Source organism: Cyprinus carpio, chromosome A6 (assembly GCF_018340385.1).
Source record: "Cyprinus carpio isolate SPL01 chromosome A6, ASM1834038v1, whole genome shotgun sequence".
NCBI classification, from domain to species: Eukaryota; Metazoa; Chordata; class Actinopteri; order Cypriniformes; family Cyprinidae; genus Cyprinus; species Cyprinus carpio.
The window spans coordinates 32,331,861-32,354,360 of record NC_056577.1 but is presented as its reverse complement, the minus strand read 5'-3'; the positions used below and the strand labels follow the sequence as shown (position 1 = coordinate 32,354,360).

The window sequence follows — 22,500 nt, the reverse complement described above, 5'->3', positions numbered from 1 at the left end:
CAATAAAGCACAGCAAATCTGGAGCTCTTTAAAAAATGGACTGCATTTTAAATCACAATTTTTGTCAGAAAATCTCAGTTGCATTTTAGAGAGATGTACACTCAGATCCAAAAGTCTGAGACACACATTTTGGTTCAACATTACGCTCCAATTCTAATGCTCATAATATAATTCTTAATTAAAGTATTTGTGCTAAAATATAAGCATTTCCTCTAGTGGACTCAGACTTTTAAATACTGTATTTGCAGAAGAATGATGCAATCAGCGAAAGGTCGTTGCATTTTAGCATTAGTGTGTTTGTGCAGGACGTCCTGGCAGGGACTGCAGAGGGAAATGATTGATAATGTGCTGGAGATCAAGCGGAGAGCCCCGAGGTTGCCAAAAGATTCTGGCAGGAGCCGAGCTCCTAGCCGCATGCACGTCACATGTGTCTTCAAAGGTCATAAGGTCACTAGAATAGAGGGTAATTACACAAGACCACTTCTGATACACGCTGATGATGATGATGATGAGGAAGAAGCCATTGGTGATTCCACTCGTGAGCATGACCACACAGTGTGCAAGTCTCTTAGAGCGATATAAAACCTGGAACCACTTATAAATGTTTTATGGTTAATGCTCAAGGTGGTCATTTCACATGCCCTTGAATTTCTAGATGTGTGTTTATTTAAATCGTAAGAGCCTTTGAGACCAGCGATACCTGTCTGATCCTCATTGGAAATTTAATTCAGGTGCTCGTCTCCTCCAAGAGAATGCTAGAGACCGAACCATCATTCACTAAAGAAGATATATGTGTGTCTGTTTGTAATATTTGGAGCACACCTCGGCTCAAGGATGAAAATGATGATGAAATTTTGATTGGTATTACAGCGTTGCCCGCAAATCACATCAAAGAGCACATCAGCAGTCAAGATTTAGAGCTGAAATGTATTTAAACTTCATTTAGATGAAGTTGCTGTGTATTTAGCAATGCACACTCATTACCTTTCAACTAGTTTCATTTTAAGAGAGTTTTTGTATGTGATGATTTATGTGATTTAGTCTCCTTTGTGTGATATTTTGTTCATATATGTTGCGGTATAAAAAAATACAAGAGATATAAATATAAAGAATCATTCTAGAACGATGGTTGGTTTTGTTAATATTATAACATATTTGGCCAAATCATTTTATTGCACTGAAAAGTTACTTTTTGAACTATCCTCTTAGATTTGAAAGAAAAAGAAAAAAACCTGTAAAAACTAAATAAAACATTTAATAAGAAAAATTGCAATGTTTTTGTTGTCTGCATCTGCATAGAAAAAAAAAGATTAAATTTTTTATTGTGCAATAATTGCAATACTAATATTTATGTCTGAATTTGGGTTGCTTTTGTTGCGGAGCTCAAACTATCCTCCTATATTTTAAATAAAAATAACTGAAAAGTTACTTTTTGAACCATCCTCTTAGATTTGAAAGAAAAAGAAAAAAACCTGTAAAAACAATTAGGTAAACTCTAACTTTTTAACTTTTTAAATTCTCAAACTTTTTTTTTTTTAAATCTATTTCCACTTTCCGTAGGCCACATTTTCCATTCTTTTCACTATAAAACAATAATAGAATTTTATTGTGATTAATATGAAATAAAAATATTCAGCAAAATGAGAAATATTTTGCAATAATACTTTTGTGGAATGAAATAAAAATGATTAGTATTTAATAAAAAAAAATAATAAAAAATATATTTTATTTTACAGCTGTAAAATTACAATATTAATATTCACATCTAAATTTCATTTTCAAATGTTAAACCATCAACCATTTATTTTGGCGATTTGCCAACAAATAAATATATGCATTGCCATATTCAGAGTAAAGTGCAGAACTGTGTTCATTTAGACATATGCAGCTTATGATTCAGCGTTTCAGTGGCTCCAATATCAGTACACTCTTAAAAATAAAGGTGCTTCACGATGCCATAGAAGAGCCTTTTTGTCTAAATGGTTCCATAAGGAACCTTTAACATCTGAAGAACGTTTCACAAAAGGTTCTTTGTGGCGAAAGAAGGTTCTTCAGATTATAAAAAGATAAGAAAGAGATGGTTCTTTAAAGAACCTTTGACTGAATGTTTCTTTGTGGAACCAAAATAGGTTCTTCTATGGCATCACTTGAAGAACCTTTTGAAGCACCTTTGAAGCTGAAACACTGTATCATGAGCACAATCTTCACTCTAAATCCGGAAGTGCATATATTTATTTAAATAAATCACAGTCTTTGCAATTTGACCATTGCACTGAGCCGTATCACAATAACGGTTCTGATATATTGTGCAACCACAAATTTTACACTTACAGTATTTAATTGTTCAACAGACCTGCATGAGATTGGAGAGAATAGTTAGAATGGGAGCTAGTGTCCTCAGTTGACTAAAAAGTCGCAAAATATTTGAAGACCAGCCTTTAAACATATTTTCCAGAAAGAATCTGTCTGTCTTCCATGTTCTCTTTAGTCTCGATGGCCATTTTAAGTTTCTGCCAGAATGCTTGAGTTTCTTCTCCAGGTTTGGGGCGCTGTAGATACGTCTGTTTCTTCACCAGCTTCCGCATTCGGTAATACGGCGAAAGCTGGTGCAAGGGAATATCCTCGAGGAAAACTAGAACCAAAACGTCTTTCTGTTCATCAAAAAGTCTGAAGCTGGCCACCTGGATCTCATGCGAACACCAAACGCTCTTTAGGTAGTTGTGCGTGATCAGGCAGACGGTTTTGCGGCTGTTGTATATTGCGTCCACGATGTTGTCGATAATGGCCTTTCCTGGCTGGAAGTCTCTGTGATGAAGGCACAATCTCAAGCCGTGTTGACCCTCAAGTTTGGGCACAAGTTCTTCCAGGACCCATGGCTCCTCTTGAACATTGTAGGAAATGAAGGCGTCGTATTCCAGATGATTTGAGGTTTGCTTCCTCTTTTTGTCATTGAGAAAGGCTAAGAAGAGGTAGTATGCGTAGACCAGCTGCCATTTAAGAAAGTGGTAGAAAAATGAAATGAGTAGAGTGAGAATGACCATGGAAGAGCTGTAGATAAAGCAGATGAAGTCGTAATTCACATTGCAGGATTCAGTGTTGAAGGCCGCTAGACTCTTTCCACTTAAAGAAAGGGGATATCGACATTCGTACCTGTTCAGGTAGAGCACCTGTGTTTTATTGTTCTTGACGGCCCAGTCGATGAACCAAGTATTACTACAGTCGCACGTGAAGCTGTTGTTTTGCAGGTCAAGCACTTTGAGTTGAGGAAGCCATTCGATGATTGTTTGGTTTATAAGTTGAAGTTCATTCGTACTTGCTCGTAGGATCGTCAGACTGGAGAGATTTGCGTCGACTAAGAAGTCCAAGGACTTAAGGTGAGTCCTACCCAGCGTAATCTTATTTAGGCCTGATATTGGCTGGAAAACCTTGGGTGTCAAGGCATTCCCGTTCGCGAAATTATTACTTGACAAATCCAAGTAAGTAAGCTTGGGAGTGGAACTAAATGTGTCCACGTGTAAATTCTCTATATTAAGATTCCCAGCATAAAAGTCTTGCAAGTTTGTGAGACCTTTCAGAAAGTTCGAGGGGATGTGGCTTAAGCCTCGACGTTGACTATTAATCTTCAAAACTCTCAGTTCACTTAAAAAGATGAACGGTGGACTTTGTAGCTCCTCTTGACTCTCGTATGAGATGTAATTGCAACTCACGTCTAAACTTCGTATGTTAGGCGTACCGGCGAACACAGTATGGTTTCTTAGACTTTTTTCTGTGATTTTGTTAGATGCAAGATGCAAGTCTGTTAAATTTATCAGTCCTGCAAAAGCATATGGATAGATATTTAATATTTGGTTATCTGCGAGACGCAAGGTCCGAAGGGAGTGTAAAGCTTTAAAAGAGTCAGTTTGGATGGCACCCAACTTATTGTTATTCAAATCCAGGCATTGTAAGTTTTGGGGGCCGTGTGTAAAGGTGCCACTCACCGTTAACACACGATTGCTGCTCAAAATGAGCTCTTCCAGATTTCCTAAATCCTTAAAGACACATGCCTTGATTGTCACAATTTGGTTCCTGTGCAAATAGAGTTGTCGTAACTGCATCAGATTCGCAAAATCAGAGCAGCCGAGATTTTTAATTCTGTTGAGATGAAGGTCGAGGACCTGTAAGTTGGGGAGAACCTGAAGAGTGCCGTTCAGTTGTGTCAGATCGTTCTTTTGTATTCGTAACTCTGTCAAGTTGACTAGATGATCGAATGACGACTTATAGATTCTCGATACTTTGTTGTTTCTTAGGTGCAGCTCATTCAAAAGTGCACACGGTCTAAACATGCGATCGTTAAGTACAAAAAGTCGGTTGTCCTCCAAGTGGAGACCCCTCAGACTGGGAGAACATGCCTTCTGTAAAAGCGTCTCCACCTTGAACCCCTTCAGACCATCCAGTGCCATCCAGGTCACAGAAGCGAAACTCTGCATTATATAATCCAGTTGGTTCACTTCAATGTGATTCCTACTGAGGTTGAGAGTCTTGACTGTGTTCAAGAACGCCTTGTCTAGAATAAACCAATTGGAAGTATAAGTCTGGAAACAACTTGACAAGTCCAAGTACTCAAGATCAGGAAAGATGTTTTCCGTCATCCTGAACGCTGTCAAGGGATTCATCGACAGATCCAACTTTTTCAAACCAAAGAATGCCGATGAGATGTCGCTTGAGTTGAAAACTCTGAAGCCGTTCTTTCCCAAGTAAAGTTCTTCCAAATGCGGTACTTGTAGAACAGGATGGAGTTTGGAAATGTGCTTTAACTTGTTATCGGTGAGGTTTACGAGTCTCAGATTCGAAAGTGTTGCAAATGACTGGTTTTCAATCGTCTCTAGGTAATTCGAGTCAAGTCTTAAATGGGACAGGTTTGCAAGACCGTTGAGCAGCTTTGTGGTCACGGTTTTGATTTTATTGTTGGACAGGTTGAGTTCTTCCAGGTTTGTTAGGTCACTCAGTGCATTGCTGTGTATTTCAGATATCCTGTTGTGAGATATGTTTAAAATGATCAGATTTGAAAGTCGGATGAAATCCCTTTCATCGATCTGATGGATGGCATTGTAGGAAATATCCAAATTGACAGTGTTGTGTGGTAACGGAGAAGGTATCTTCCTGTAGCTCATCCTGTTGCACAGTATCTTCAGATGGCCGGAGTATTCGAAGGGGAAATAAATCGTGCAGTTACTCAAAGAAAACCCATCAGTCAGGGTTATGATGACACAACAGTTCAAAATGAAGAAAAATGCAGAACTTTGCCTCATTTTGATGTTTCCACCCTTCATTTGCAGTGTGAAATCTGAAAATAACAGAAGTGTTCAGTGATTTGGGAAGGGGATAACTTCCTTATTTCTCAGTTTTGACTAACTGTCTCAAACAGAGTCTTGATTTTCCCCTGTGAGACATTTTTGTGTTTGAAAACACATTATAAGACTCTGTGTCTTCTGATTTATAAACGCTATTAATGATTCAGGTAATTTTAGCATCAAAGTCAACAAAAATACCTATTTGTTAATTCTCCTTATACAGGGTTTCTGCAGATTCTGTCTTTAAAAGTCTTAATCCGCCCATAAATTAAGAAAAAGGTCTTAATCAAAGCAGAAAGTCTTACATTCATGACACTGCATTAAATATTGAATGCATTGCTAAAATTAACATCTCTACATTTTTCCCTCTTGTTTTCCAATGCAAAGTTTTAAAACTCCTTAAATCAATATAAGATATTGATTGATAAGATATACTTAAGATGCAAAATGAAGATGTGAAATCTTGTTTCTGAGAAAAAAAAAATGTGTTCCTTAAATTTCTGTTATCTGGTCTTTAAAAAGTCCTAAATGTAACTTCATAAAACCTACAGAAACCCTGTAATATCTTATGTTTAATTTGCAATTAAAGACAAATGCATTTGGATTTATTGCAAACTACTTTTATTTAAACATGCAAACTACAATTTTATCCATTTTTTTGCATTATCTCCACATTATCAGATCAAAATATTTGTTTTTGTGCAATTAAATTGGCATACCAGATCTTAACAGCCACTAGTTTGATCGAGTTATCAATATTAAAATAGTAAGAAAGAGATCCATACCTTGTTTGTCTATATTTCACAGTAACAGCATGACATGCATCCCAGCTTCTCAGAGATCTATAAGTTTGAGTTTGAGTTTGAAAGAAGCAGCTATTTGAGTAGTTCCCTCTGTTTTTATGCTGAAAATTGTAGGATGTGACGTCACTGCTGTGCTATCTGCTGGTTTGCACGCTTCGTGATTTCAGCATCACAGATCATTCATCTTCATCAGCACATGATTAAAAAAAGACATATTAGTCGACAGAGGCATTAGAGTTAAGAGAGGCATTAGAGTTAGAGCACAGAGTAAAGAGAGGCAGTATGCCTAAAAGTAAAAACTTGGAGAAATGTATCAACAATAGAAAAAACGTATTACCAAATGTGACCCTGGAGCACAAAACCTTAAGTGTCTTAAGTGTCAATTTTTCAAAATTGAGATTTATACACCTTCTGAAATGATGCTTTCCCATGATGTATGGTTTGTTATGATCGGATAATATTTGGCTGAGATACAACTATTTGAAAATCTGGAATCTGAGGGTGCAAAAAAATCTGAATATTGAGAAAATCACCTTTAAAGATGTCCAAATGAAGTTCTTAGCAATGCATATCACTAATCAGAAATGACGTTTTGATATATTTACGGTAGGAAATGTACAAAATATCTTCATGGAACATGATCTTTACTTAATATCCTAATGATTTTTGGCATAAAAAAAATCTATAATCTATATCTCAATGCAATTTAAGACTGCTTTTGTGCTCCAGGGCCACAAATAAATCTTTTGAATTGCACATCACAAAAAATATTTTCATGATATGATGGTCAGTTTAAACATTTGTTGTTGTGTTTTCAGTTAGCTAAGCATGCATTCAACTGTCTTTCACCACATGTGTAAATGATTGCTGTCCTACAGGTGGTAAGGAGAATAAGATGCCCATCCTGATCTCAAAGATCTTCAAAGGACTTGCAGCGGACCAGACGGAGGCTCTTTACGTGGGTGATGCGATTCTGTCCGTCAACGGGAACGATCTCAGAGAGGCCACTCATGATGAGGCTGTTCAAGCCCTGAAGAAAACCGGCAAAGAGGTCATCATTCAAGAAAATAAGAAGCAGATTATAATAATACATCAAAAAAAAACAACATCTTTAACAACTTTTTTTTTGGTCCTTTGAAAACAAAAGGTGAATTTTTATGTTAATATTAACACTTTTTAATAACTTTTATTAATATAAATTCTTAAAAAACATTATATAATGCTTAACAGATCATTAGTTCATATATATTCACATATGAGATAAATAATGTGCCTGTTAATGTTTACTAATGAACTTATTAAATATTACCTAATGTTTAACAGAATCATTATTTAATGTGAACTGAAATGCTTACAAATATGACCATGCACTTTTTTGAAAATCTAACGATGATTTTAACAGAATTTATACAATGATTAAAAGCTCATTTGTTAATGTACTTTTGAATGCTTACAAATGTTATTGAACTTCAGTTCATGTATCACCTAATGCTCTTTTTTTACATTTACAAATGTTGTGGAAAAAATGGGCTTAATTTGTACATTTTTTACTAGTATTATTCATTAAGTCACAGTCTGTAAAGGCTGCATATTTAGTTCCCTTTCAAGGGAACTTCGAACTGCGTCCTCTAGGGGTCACTATGGGGAACACCTCGTCGTGACCCGTGTCTGAAGCATACAATGAAAAAACACCAACGAGTTGGCCGGCGACAGCCTCTGACGTCACTACCGGTGTGACTATAAAACAGGCACCGGGAAAACACGTCATTCTCTTCTTCGTCTTCAAAACTGACCGTTTTGTTTTGTTCATTTCTCTTCCCGAGGAAAAAAGGCTGCCATCTGCTTCCTGCGGTTCAGGACCCGCTGCTGCTGAGGCACGGAGGAGAATGAGCTTGTGAGAATTTCAGGTGGATCTGTCTAAATGGTTTAAAGAGGGACTTTCCCTTTCGCGCTCATAATGGCGGCGGATGAGAGAGAGCCTCGGGAGGATGATGTTATATATTTAACACTTTCTGATACTGAGGTTAGTGCTCTGCTGGGTTTTTAACCAGGAAAAACAGGAGATATTTAAGGATGGTGAAGAAGCTGAGGCTGAGCCTTCTCAATTCTCCTGCCCTGCGTATGTAGAGCTGTTGGGGTTTATGGATCGCGCCTCGATGACCGTTATCTTTCCGACCATAGCCCTCCAGCTCAGGTGAGCCTTCCATTTCTGCCTGATCTCCATACAGAGATCGAAAGGAAATGAAATAGGCCATTTTCTTCTCGCATCCATCGGTTTCGGCATAAGATTTTTGCCGACATCGAGGCGATGTGCAGGCGAAAACGCTATGAGAGGATGCCCCCTGTAGAAGGAGCTTTCATTCTGCGGGGGAGACATCCTCTCTTAATCTCCCTCCTTGCCATCTAAGCCCCTTCAAGCAATGCATCTCGCTTAAATGGCAAGGCATACGCAGCAGCAGGTCAGGCTGTGGCTTTATTACAAAATAAATGCTTCGAGCATATCAGACTGATCTGCTAAGAGACCTGGATAGAGGCGAAGGCCTTTTTCCTGATCAGGTAACCGAGCTGCGCCGCACCACAGGCCTCTCTCCGGGCTACCAAGCAGGCCACCTCTGCCAAGCGCAGGACTATGGCGGCCATGGTGGTGGCGGAGAGACTTCTGTGGATGAACCTGGCAGACATCGGGAAGAAAGAAAAGGCTTTCTTCTCGATGCTCAGGTTTCGCCTTCTGAACTTTTCGGTATTTCCGTTGAGACGGTGATCGAAAAGTTCGGGGAGACGAAGGCGCACTCCGCTGCTTTCAGATCCTTCGTTCCACAAAGGTCCAGGTCTGAGCCCAAACAACATAGGGGTCCTGGCCTGTCTCGATCTGAGGATCAAAGACGGGCACAGAAGGCTAGTGTCGCGAGTCGCGCTCCTCCCCCACCTGCAGGCAGGGTTAAGAGGAATTGTGGGTCACAAGGAGGTAAGCAGAACCTAAGGGATGTGATCCAGACGAGGCAGCGTTCTCATCTGAGTCAGAGTGATACTGAGGTATCTACTCGTTCCCTTTAGGGATTTTTAACTTCTGCTTTTATCCTCCCCTTCCTAATTCCCCTGTAACCACCAGCTCTCCACCTGATCGAGGTTAGGTGGAAACCTCTAACTCATAACCTATGCTGGACCTATAATGTTTTTGGCTGGTTCTATGTTCATAGCAACCACCTTACTGATGGTCCAGACTAAAAGGAGGCGCCCCTTGAGCGGGGCTCCAGCGCAGGAGGGTGGGAGTATAAAATTAACCCTTTCTGTATATACTTATGTGTAAATTGCTGGTGGTTATGTGTCTACTAATAAACTCTGTGAGTTTCCTTTGCAGTGCTCAGTTACAGTGTTTACTAAACACTCGTCAGCACCAGCCGTCCGGCTTCATGTTCCGGTATTAGGCGGCTGAGATCACAGGTTTCTGCGGGAGCCTCCTTGATCATCAGGCCTGGCACAGCACTGCAGGGAATTTCATAGATGTCCAGCCAGGTCACCCTGAGGGGTCTCCTGGCCGCTTAGGTGCTGTCGCATCCAGAAGAAAAGTGAAGGTGGCAGTTACAGAAGTCTTCTTGTATATGCTGCCTCAGGTGATGCTCCCCTCACTAGAGGTTTTGCAAAATTTGAGCTTGCCTCTCCCGTGCGATTCAGCGCCTCTGCGATGCTTAGGAACATTTAGGTACACACGCTAGGCTCTGTGTACTTTCTGAAAACCACTTGGTGGTCAGTGTGCACGTGAACACTTTGCGCACTTTCTAAAAATCCACGTATTGGTAAGTGTGCACGCAAGACTCTGTGCACTTTCTGAAATCCTGTATGGTAAGGGTTACGCGCTCTGCCTCGTTCCATTTCTTGAGATGATTAGACCTTGGTTCCTTGGGCTCCTTTCAGCCAGTGTGTATTCGTTTATACACTTCAAGCATCGCTTCCCTCAACATGAGGGGCTATTCGGGCGATTCTCGTGGTACTTTAGCAGCGCTCCCCTTTTCCAAGAAGGGTCGCCTATGAGCGCGCTACTCTGATTTAGGAGTTCTCCTCTCATATGAGACTGAGTTCACTGTTTTTCCCCAGACCGCTTCAGCATTATTTCCACAGATCGAGTTGATGACTCTCAAACATACTGTTTTGAGATGCACCATTCCATCTATGAGCTGCTCTATCAGAGTGCCACGAGAGCCCTTCCGTAGAACAGTATTTGAATCCATGCTATGGTAAGTGTGCACGCGAAGTCTTTGCACACTTTCTGAAATCCACACTGTGTTAAGTTCGCACGCTAGTACTCTGCGTTCTTTCTAAAATCCTATATGGTGAGGGCTTCGCGCGGTTGCTTCGTGCCCTTTCTTGAGTTGGTAAATGCCCCGTTCATCTTGGGCGCCACTCCACCCATGTATCCTCGGATACCTATCTAAACAGGGTGTTGCTACTGGAGATCTGTTGAGACAGCTCCTTCAGCAAGCTTTTGCGGAAGCAAGCTGTAGCCCCTGTCCTAGCCGTATCCCTTTAAAGGAATCTTTCCTGATTCCAAGCCTTTAGCTCTACCACCGGGCCGAGGCCCTAACAATTAAGTTGGGTATGTAGCTTAGGCCTTTGGCCGTAAGGGGTATTGTCACAGACAGCCGTCTAAATGTCCCGGGGGCAACTCCCATTGAAATGGTAGAGTTGGTACTTAGTGTTCGCCATGATTCTGGCCTGCACTCCCCCTCAGCATGGCGGCGTGGGTATACTGTTCCCCATAGCGACCCCTAGAGGACGCAGTTCGAAGTTCCCTTGAAAGGGAACGTCTCAGGTTACGAATGTAAACATGGTTCCCTGAGTAGGGAACGAGACACTGCGTCCTCTAGCTCCCTGCCATGCTTCGGACGCAAGCTTCAGACGAAGAAGTAAATGACGTGTTTCCCGGTGCCTGTTTTATAGTGACCCCTAGTAGTGACGTCAGAGGCTGTCGCCGGCCAACTTGTTGGTGTTTTTTCAATGTATGCTTCAGACACGGGTCACGACGAGGTGTTCCCCATAGCGACCCCTAGAGGACGCAGTGTCTCATTCCCTACTCAGGGAACCATGGTTACATTCATAACCTGAGACGTTTTTGTTTGTTGTGTAGACTTCTACTATTTTCACAACTTAATAAATCATTTATTTATTATTTGGTTCATGTTTTTGAAGTACCCAGTGCAAGATTGAGACTATCCATCTTTTTAAATGTTTATAAACATTTACTAATCGTTTAGTATCTTTATGCACATTGGACCTTTAGCTGCTCTGACTGTTTGTAAAGAGTAGTTAGTTAAATTAGTTAAATGCTTGCTAAAGACGTAACACACACTGTAATTTGGGTGTAAAACATGATTTTATTGACCTATATACTACTGTATATCATGAAACATATTCCTCGAATAATACATCAACAAGAGAAAATAAATTCAAACTAAAAACAAAACTAAAAACATAAAATAAAAATATCAAAACAACTTAATACAAAAAAATAATCACCCAAATAGAATAAAAATCACCAATAAAAATCACCAAAAACATACATATTATATATATATATATATATATATATATTTTTTTTTTTTTTTTGCCAGGGCAGCATTTTGTGGTTTTTGTTTAGTTTAAATAAGGTACTAAAATAACTAAAAAGAAACAAACTAAAGCTAATAAATAAAATTAATAAAAAGTACAAAGACATATTTAATTAAATAATTAATATTTTTGTTACTTGATTCGAAATAAATGTTTTGATTACAGCTGCAGTACAACATTCTCATTTTTGTTTAGTTTAACTTGAAGTACTAAATTAAATAAATAAAATAAAAATAATAAATAAAAACTATATAGACCTATTTAATTAAAAAATATAAAAATACAATCTCCATCTAAATATTAACAAAAATTATAATAGTATAACCGTGTTACTAAAATAACACTGGTCTGACCTTTTAAGTGAATCATTTGATTCAGTTCATCCAGTTTCAGACTGTATGATTCATTCACCAATCAGAATGATTCTTTGCCTCAATGATCCACAGTTCACTGGAGTAGAACAAAAAATCTGTCATGACTTCTGAAGACTTGGAATATAGAGTCATATTAACCACTTATATGATTCTTTTAAGGTATTTTTGTCATTTTCAAGCTTGACCCACTTATTCACTTTCATTGTTTTGAGAATAGCAAACATTTTATTTTATTTTATTTTATTTTATTTTATTTTATTTTATTTTATTTTATTTTATTTTATTTTATTTTATTTTATTTTTTGTTTTTTGTTTTGTTTTATTTTATTTTATTTTTAAGTTTTGGAACTTAAGTGAATTTTGTGTGAGTGAATATCCGTCTGCCAACACTCTGTAGATTAAAGTATTCAAACTGCAAACCTTCAAGCCTTTTACAGCATTAAAGCTGGCATTGCCCAACCTTCCTCTTCTAGTTTGCACTTTTCTCTCTTTCTCTTAGTGCAGGGGTCAGCAACCCTTTAGTCATGAAGTGTTCAAATGAGAAACCATGAAACCTTGATAACTGCACACAAGTGTTTGGAACTAAAATTGAGTATGAGTATATCAGTGAATGATTAATTACATTAATGCACATCTTTAAAATGGAGTCCATAATGGAGGATGGCTGTATTGTTTTTATGAGCCTGCATGTGTGTGTGAGATACCCGTAATGCCATATCAGCATTTTAGCCCCTCTTAAGTGCAAATGATGCAGGAGTGAATAGTGTTTGCATGTAATGCTGCTCTCAGGTCCTACTTACAGTACGAGTTTGGAATTCATAATTACGATCTGTGATGTGTGTTCAGTGATTTTTGGACTGAAAAATGTATTTCTCTCTCTTTTTTTTAATTCTACGAACACAGAAAGCTTTTTCTTAGCACAGTAGCACAAGAAAATGAAGAGCAAAGGATTTGCATTTGTGTGTGTGCTTCAAAAATCATTTTCTTAATCAATTCTTTTTTTTTTTATGTAGTTTTATGTGTAAACCTTACATAATTTGGTTAGATTTTTGAAACGAGATAATTTGGCAAAAAGGTTAGAAAAAATAATTATAAATTAATATTTACATTTTCATTTATGCATTTAGCAGATGTTTTAATCCAAAGCATCTTACAAAAGAGGAACAAAAGCAATAATTAAATAATTCAGTAACACTTTACAATAAGGTTTCATTTGTTAACATTAGTTATCAAGATTAGTTAATGTTTTATAATGTTTGTAAAAATACTTTTATTAATCTTAGTTAATGATAAGTTTAACATTTACTAATACATTATTAAAATTAAAAGTTGTGCTTGTTAACATTGGTTAACATGAACAAAGGTTACTGTAACAATATATTGTTTGTTGTTAACAAATGAGACCTTACTTTAAAGTGTTACCAATAATTCAAAAATCAAACAGTTTAAAATAAAATCTTATTATTGTCTTATCTTGTGCAGTTTTGCTTAGATAGTAAATCTATCAGTTTTTAAGAATGTTTAGATTATTTTAAATGGACAACAAAGCAAAAAATATTGATTAATAACATGATTTTTTTTTTTTAGTGTATTTATAACACTTCATCTACAATACAAATTCATCCGTAGAAATTGAACATACATTTATATTTAACAAACAACTCTGAACTGAAATAAAACAAAATGTATATTTAAAAATATATAAAAAATGTATATTTATTTAATCTAGTTGCCATGGCAACATTTCTCATTTTTGTTTAGTTTAACTTGAAGTCTTAAAATAACTAGGACTAGCTAACTAAATAAAACTAAAAAATGAAAATAGACATATTTATAAAAAATAAAAATAAAAAACAATAAAGACTAAATTACTTAAACATGAACTGAAATTAAAATGCAAAGAGATAAAAACAAATTTAAAATAGTAATGTTACATCATAGATCAGCTACATAAGTGGGATATTTGTCATATTTATAGCTGTTTTTCATTAAAATGCAGAGTAAATTGTACAGTCAACATTCACAAGTTATTCTGTTTAATGAAGACTGGCTTCCACTCTGATACTTTAAATGACAATATGAATTCTGACAGGACTTCTATTAGGTGGATATTAAAGAAGAAGATGAAATCAGCTCTTTTCCCACCATGCATGGACACAAAAGTCTTGATTTTTCACAGGCTCATCACACACACACACACACACACACACACACACACACACACACACGAGCGGCTCAGACTCTTGCGGTGGTTTGTATCTCAGGGATTTAGTCTCTTCTGCTTAGTGAGTTTCTATGATCCAGTAATTGAGTGTTTGGTTCCCGCTCGACTTCTGCCTCGTTCTGCTCTCTTCCATCTCTCACACATTAGCCATTACATCTGAGGCATTAAGTCCTGTTTGATTCGTTTCGTACTGGATCATATGTAGAGAATAATCTCTCTCTCTCACACACACACACACACACACACGCACACACACACACACACACACACTGAACTTAAGCTGTGGATCTGATCACGTTTGCCAGCCCTGTTGTGTTTATTTTCTCTGGCACCTTTTGTCTCACGCGTTTCTGTCGTTCTTGTTGAGAGTTGGTGGGTTTTCTCCTGTGGCATTTGAATCAAACAAATCAAGCACGAAGGTTTGTGACCTTCAGATGCTCCTAATTTATTGACTAAAACCGATCATTCATGAGAGAATAAGTGTGTTTGAGTTCGTGTCATGCTGAGAAAGATTCAGTGAAGGATTCTTTCTGTGCAGTCTCTCACATTAACGTGTCGTCCAGTCTGATTTAAAGACGAAAGTCCACAAGTTAACACCGTGTCCAAACCAGACGTGACACAACATGTTTCCAGTGTCATCATGTTTCTGCTCCTCACTAAAAAAAATTTAAATGCTGCTTGATTGTCAAAATCACAGCCAATAACAGTTACATATTTAATTTCATTGTGCATATTTAATTTTCACACTATCAATTTATGTTATCATGTCAAAAGTCTATTTGTTGAATATTAAACACAAGAAAATATACTAATGTTCAATAGTTTGGGGTCAGAAATTAATAATTTTATTCAGCAAGGATGCATTAAATTGTTCAAAAGTGAAAGTAAAGGCTTTTATAATGTTGCAAAAGATTTGTATTTCAAATAAATGCTCTTCTCTTGATCTTTCTATACATCAAAGAATCTTGAAAAATAAAATGCATCACGCTTTCCACAAAAATATTGTGCAGCACGAATGTTTTCAACATTGATAATAATCAGAAATGTTTCTTGAGCAGTAAATCATCATATTAGAATGATTTCTGAAGATCACGTGACACTGAAGACTGGAGTAATGATGCTGAAAATCCAGCTTTGATCACAGAAATAAATTATATTTAAAAATATTTTACAATAGAAAACAATGATTTTGAATTGTAATAATATTTGAGAATTCTTTATGTATTTTTCATCAGATAAATGCAGCCTTGGTGAGCAGAAGAGATTTCCTTCAAAAACATTAAATAATCTACTGCCCCCAAACTTTTGAACAGTAGTGTAAGTGAACATTATCTTCAGAGTGGATTGCTAGCATGCTGTTAACTGTCACAGTATGTGATACAGAACATATTATGCAATAATAAGCTCATATACAGTAATATGCCGTTATTTTGTTGTCTGATGTTTTAATGCAATTTAAAATGTGAAAATCAATTCAAGTACATTGCATTGTGAGATACAGTATGCTGTGATCATGCACTAAACACGCTGGCGAATGCACATCATCCGAGTATTCCATGCATGCATAATATTCACAAACTGTATACAGTACGCTACAAAAATAGTGAGTAGCATGCTATTCTGAACATATCGCTCATCAAATACGGCGATCCTCCACTCCTTCTGCTCTCCAGAGATGCAAACTGAACGCATGACTTCATTCCAGGACAGATCTTCATACTAGTGGCCAAACTGAATATTTGCACTTAACTTGCTTCCAGCTGTTTTCACGGCTTCCAGTCTGGAGGAGAAGTTGTGCCATATTTCTGGGAGGATGAAAGTGTTTCTCTCCAGATTATTCAGTGAGGTCAAGTGAGATGTTAATGGAAAGAAAAGCCTGCATTAGCTACTTGATCCAAGCACACGCTGCTTATTAAACAGTTTAAATATGGAAACACACACTCATGTTTAAGTTTGTACTCTTCATTTTGAAATGCAATGACATTGAGATATTTTTAAGTGTGCAAACACTTTTTTGGGGATTGCTGTGCATGCACCAGTTTGCTCCGGTTTTGGTTTTGTGTGTGTGCATGTGTGTTTTCAGGAACATTTTTGTGTAGGTGTTGAGCGTCATTCCGGGCACAGCGTGCTTCAGGAGTCACGGCGCAGCCAATCGGACAGATTCCGGTTGCTCCCACGGCAACAGAGGGCAGGGGCTCGACTGTAGGGATCTGTTGTGTTTGACGTGGCTCTGGGCTCTTGTTTTTGTCCAGTCAGGCAGCAAGAACAACCGCATGCCTCCATGTCGCCCGACTCGGGCCTCAGCACCTGGAAACCACCGACCGAAGTCAGCAGCTAGACAAAACTGTCTAGTCTCTTAAAGCATGCTTGCTTTGTGTCCCAAAGGGCAGGAATGTTCAGGTTTAGATAGAGAAGTGACAGCGCAGACAGTTTTATATCTTGTTTTCTTTTCCCAGAAACACTTTAAGTGAGTATGTGAATGCAGATATGAATGTTTGGCTAATGCATCGCAGGAATGTGAGGGGGCTTCATTATACTAGATGTTACATAACTAGAGAAACTAATGGAATCTTTAATTGATTTCTCTTTTATAGCTCAGGTGTGGAAACTTGTTTCCGCATGGAATCATAAAGTAAAAAAGATCAAAATTCTGACTTTTTTTTTCTCTCTAACAGTAACTCAGAGTTTATGTCTGTCAATTTTATGTTTATATAACAATTCTGAGTTTATATCTGGCAATTTTGAGTTTAAATCTTGTTTACCAGTTTGTCTTGTGATTCTGACATTTTTCTCAGAAAGGCAAGTTTGTATCCGTCAATTCTGACTTTTGAGTTGATATCTCACACTTTTTTTCTGTCTGTTTTTCCTCAGAATTGCGAGTTCATATCTGGCAATTCTGAGTTTAAATCTTGCAATTATGACTTCAGAATTTAAAAAAAAACTCAGAATTGCGAGGAGAAAAGTCGGAATTGTGAAATAAAATGTCACAATGAGATTTTTTCATACTCTGGAGACTAATGCTGCCTTCTCGTGCTATTGGTTGTAATTACGAGTTTGTCGTGTTCAGACGCTTTGTTGTCGAGAAGAACAAGAATCATGAAGGATGGCCCATTCATTCTTGTCTGTTTCTTGTAGAAATCTTATTTAAGCCGAAAGTTATAAAAGATATTCAAAACAGCGTCCCATTCATTGGTAACCATATAAACGTTCACTGCTCCATCTAGATATTCAGCTCAGAAACTAATTTTTGCTGTTTAATGCATACAGTATTTATATGCGGACACATCCTGTAATTTCATCTACTCTGTCATGTTCAAAGCCCATCCAACTCAGAGACTCGGGTGTAAAATTATGTCAGAGATTCCCAGTAAATATGACTTGAGAGGCCGTTCATGTCCAATTTCCTACTAGAAAACTCATGCAATTTTGAAGTATAGAAAGACTGACAGTGTTTTCTTGTAAAATTTACTCCGATAATTCTTTTTTACAGTTATGGAAAATCATACTTGCATACACATTTCATAATGCAACGATGCACAGATGGAGTCTGTGTTGCAAGAATTGTTTGCATTCACATGCTAAAGCAGAGACTTCTTTATCTCACAGTGGAGCTGAGTCTGCCGTTGGACTGGATCTTAACGTTTGGTTCGGGTTTATACCAAATCGTTCAAAGATGAGCTGTACTTTTCCGTCTGTTACTCATCAGAACGACCATGACCTCCTCCCTGTTTCCTTCCTTTGCTTTACTTTTTCCAGCCATTTCCACACTGAAAACCAATAACATTACAACAGCAGACTGCTCCTATTTTAATCAGCTGAGCTAAACGCTTTCTCCTGGACAGCAGTGAGACTAAATGGAGAACAACTGGAGACTTGACTGGATTAAAACAGGATTCTCCATGTGAAAAATGGGACTTGATTTTGGGCCATATTAATCAAGTAAATGGTAATATCTCTGTGTCTCTTCTAGAGACTTTTTTCTAGAGACATTTGCCAAGATCGCAAAGTCTGTGAGTCTCATCAAATGATCTGAGCTGCTCTCTGCATTCAATGCATTCAAGTCAATGACAACTTTTTGTCTTTCATTAAGATAATTAAGGAGAAACATCTAATCCAATGAGAAATCCACAAAGATCCTCATAAGTCTCCTGAGCTGTGAAAGACCTCTGCTTTTTACCGTTTCCTCACAAAAATGCACATCACATGGCAGTTTTAATTCCACAAAGGCCATTTAGTGTCAGTCCCGAAAGGCTTTTGTGTGACAAAATCCTTGCATCTATAAATAGCCCGAGAATCCTCTAATCTAAACCTCTGACGAGAGTCTTTTGTTGATGTGATTCATGTTTGGTAGGAGATGCGAGTCCACTGAAGACTTGAATTATGAGAAATCAGCAACAGAAGGACAGCGCTGTGAGACACACTCATTATTGGAAATAACGAGGAGCAGAAGATGAGACAGTTTCATATAGTGTGTGATGATGAGTGTGTGTTTGTCAAAGGTGACGGGCGTCGCTTCACATCAGTGTTTTGGCTTTTGTCGACTATGCATGAAAATCAAAGACATTGCATTGTTTGCAAATGATTAAACAGATGCAAGAATGAAGGCCAATCACAAATTCAGTATGCAAATTTATTATATATTATATTTAAAACATATGCATCAACCTACAATTACAAATTGCATTTGTTAATGTAGTTTTCTCTGTATTTGTTAAGATGAGATCAGAGGATGGATTTTGAAAGAAAGCCGCCGTTATATGCTGTTTGCAACCCATTTAACTGCTGGACATAAAAATATTAAAAATAGGACATTTAAAAGAGACTTGATTGGATCATGAAATGTGAGCATTACATAATTAAATAAGAGTTAGTTCTACCATTCAAAAGTGGTCAGTAAGATTTTTTAAAAAGAAATTAATTTTATTCAGTAAAGATTACTATTTCAAATAAATGCTGTTCTTCTAAACTTTGTATTCATCAAAGAATACTGAAAAATGAAATGTATCAAGGTTTCCACACATATATGAAGCAACACAACCGTTTTCAACATTGATAATAATCAGAAATGTGTCTTTGGCATATAAAAATGATTTCTGAAGAAACATGTGACACTGAAGACTGGAGTAGTGATGCTGAAAATACAGCTTTGATCACAGAAATAAATTACATTTTAACAGATATTCACATAGAATAGAGTTATTTTGAACTAGAATAAATTTTCACAATTTTTGATCAAGAAAATGCAGCTTTGGTGAGCAGGATAGACTTCTTTCAAATACAGTAGATATCTTACCAACCCCCAACCCCAAACTTCTGAACAGTCATCTAAAATAAAACGATGAAGATTGATTTAGTCTTTTTCTTTGTGACTTTTTTTAAAGATATAACATCACTGATTTATTATTAACAATAAGACCAGGAACATGTATTAAGGAAGTCAATAGAGTCAGCTTTATTCACCGTCGAGTTTACATCACCTTTAAAGAGCATGTGAAGCTGATTTTTGCTGAATGTGTGTGTGTGTGTGTGTGTGTGTGTGTGTGTGGTCAGCAGGTGAAGGACTGAGGAATTCAGACACAGCGTGTGAAAACAGACTGTGTGTGTGTGTGTGTGTGTGAGATGCTGCATTCACTACTGTAAATGTATTTATAGAGCGAGAGAAAGATGGCTGTGTGTGTCCGCTGCTGTATGTGCTGACTAGCTGAAGTGTGTTAGTGAGCGGCTGACCGTTGAGACAAACTCTATTCTGAGCCGAGGAAGCCCTTCTCCGCCGGTATCACTCGCTCCAGAGAGACAGGGGTGTGTTTCACACTTCAACCTCTACAGTGAAACTCAAGCTTCCCTCCATAGTGGCCTCTTCTATATGGGTGTGTGTGTGCGTGTGTGTGTGTGTGTGTGTGTTAGAGACGGAGGCTACTATGTGTTTATTCCGAAGGGTTTGTCATGTTCGGTGTCTTTTGTGTGTGTGTGTGTGTGTGTGTGTGTGTGGTTTATTGCAGTGTTGAGGAACTAAATGTAGCACTTTAACTACATATTTCAGTAGCCTGAGCATTTGTGCAGCTTCACAGTTGAGAGTTGATGCTTTGGACTTTATTTGGACTATATTTATTTGTTCATTCATGTTTTAATTTAATATAATGTATGTAGTCAAGTTTCATACTCTCAGCCTAATTTATATATTGAAATGTTCTAGATTTAAATAATTGATATGTAGATATTTGTATATTGAAAAAGAAATTGCTGAAGCCATAATCAAACACACTGTTTAAATGTCCTCTCTCATGTAAAGTTTGTTTATTTATTTATTTAGTAATTCATTCATTACTTCATTTTTTGTTTTTTATTTTTTTGTTTTGTTAAATATACATTTATGTGAATTTAAGTTTTATACTTTCAACCTAATTGAGCTTTATTATTCATTAAATTCTAATCTGGATGATTGGATATTTATATAATAAAAAATATGTTGCTGATGCAAAAATCACGCAATAAACATGCTTTCTTTCTTTGTATTCTTGTGAATAATTTATTTGCCAATGTACCAATGAACCAAAAAAAAAAAAAGTTAAATGCTGCTAATTTAATTTAATTTAATTTAATTTAATTTAATTTAATTTAATTTAATTTAATTTAATTTAATTTAATTTAATTTAATTTCTTATGTATGTATGTTGTAATTTTTAAATAAATTAGATCATTGGATATTGAAAATACATTGTTTAATTCAACAGCTTCAATGTAGTTTGATCGCATGGAATGCAGGACATTGTTCTAATTTTATTCAAAAGCTGTTGTTTTGACCTCTACAGTATATGTTATAAACTAAAGTGTTTTGACCTTTAAATTGTATTAAACCGCTGTAACATTTAATCTCCAGAATGTATTAAACGACTAACCTCAGCCTCTTATTTTCAACCTCTGGAGGTCAAAAGGCTGTAACTGTTGAATAAAATGAGGAACAAAATAGTATTTGGACAGTCTTTGGACATTTATTTATATCTATGCATGTTACATTGTAGCTTTGACAATAGTGTGAATATGTGGCCATTTTGAAATCCACTGAAATATTCAGCATTCAACTTTTTGCATTCAAGCATTTAATTTTGTTTGTGAATGTTGATTCATGGCAGTTTCCTGTTCTTATTTCGGGCAGCATGCATACATTATGTACAATTTATATATATATATATATATATATATATATATATATATATATATATATATATATATATTGCAATGGTATTTCAGTGCATGTAAAACCAGTAAAAAAAAAAAGCGTCAGATTCTGCCACTGGTTTGTCTAAACTGTGCAAAAGAACTGGACTGAACACACTGAGCAATGCTTTCCTAATATATATGTTTTATTTTTGGTTGTGCAGAACTTCTTCCTCTTTCATCTGAAGCTGCTTCATTGGTAGTTTGTTCTCCTTTTATAGTCGTTCAGCTTAAATCAGCAAAATTTCACTTTAGTGGGTTGTGCCCACAAATGCGTCTACAGCTGTGTTCAAAATAGAATACAGTACTACTCATACTATTTTTGCAGTATGCATGCTTCAAACAGTATGCATATAATATACTAATGCATTTGACATTTTTATTTTTGCATTCACAATATTTTATTTTAGTCATATATTTGTATTAGAAATATTTTAAAAATACAAAAAACTTTATTATTTATATTTTTGTATAAACTGTATTTTATATCGTTGGTATTTTTATTTGAAATTAAAAATGTTTAAAAATACAAAAAAAAACTATTTTTAATATTTGTATTTTTTATAAATTGTATTTTATATTGTTTGTATTTTTTATTTAACATTTAAAATTTTAAAAATACAGAAAATTCTATTTTTCTATTATTCTTATTATTTTTGTATTTTATTTTGTTTGTGTTTTTTATTATTTGAAATGTTTGTTGTTATATGATGCATGAAACTGTTTCACATATTTATATATTATATATTTATATATACTATTCTTACAGTATTCAGTGTTTTCTAAGTATGTAGTAAGCAGTATGTTAGTTTTCCAATCTGATCATATCCAGTGTGTCTGTTGATCAGGATGGTGTTAAAGAGGGCTGTGCTGAGCCATATTTCACCATGACAGGAACACTTTAAACTAGCAGTAAGAATAATGACAGTCTCTGTCTCTTTGTGTCT

General features: G+C 36.4%; 2 protein-coding genes across 2 annotated transcripts in view; one reads left to right on the top strand and one right to left on the bottom strand.

Moving 5' to 3' along the window:
* LOC109065810 (alpha-1-syntrophin-like) overlaps nt 1–22,500 on the top strand; it is a 30,301-nt gene that overhangs the window by 2,712 nt on the left and 5,089 nt on the right. Inside the window, 1 exon segment of the mRNA XM_042759070.1 lies at nt 7,015–7,198. Coding sequence (XP_042615004.1) covers nt 7,015–7,198 — 184 coding nt within the window.
* LOC122145378 (toll-like receptor 13) lies at nt 2,052–6,217 on the bottom strand. Its single transcript, XM_042759069.1, has 2 exons — nt 6,119–6,217; nt 2,052–5,326 (listed from the first exon to the last, which is right to left on the bottom strand). Exon 2 carries the CDS (start codon nt 5,310–5,312, stop codon nt 2,439–2,441), a length of 2,874 nt encoding a protein of 957 aa, XP_042615003.1. The 5' UTR covers nt 5,313–5,326; nt 6,119–6,217; the 3' UTR covers nt 2,052–2,438.

Excerpts from the sequence above, each read along its gene's own strand:
- LOC122145378 (XM_042759069.1), bottom strand. The coding sequence starts at position 5,312 with ATGAAGGGTGGAAACATCAAAATGAGGCAAAGTTCTGCATTTTTCTTC.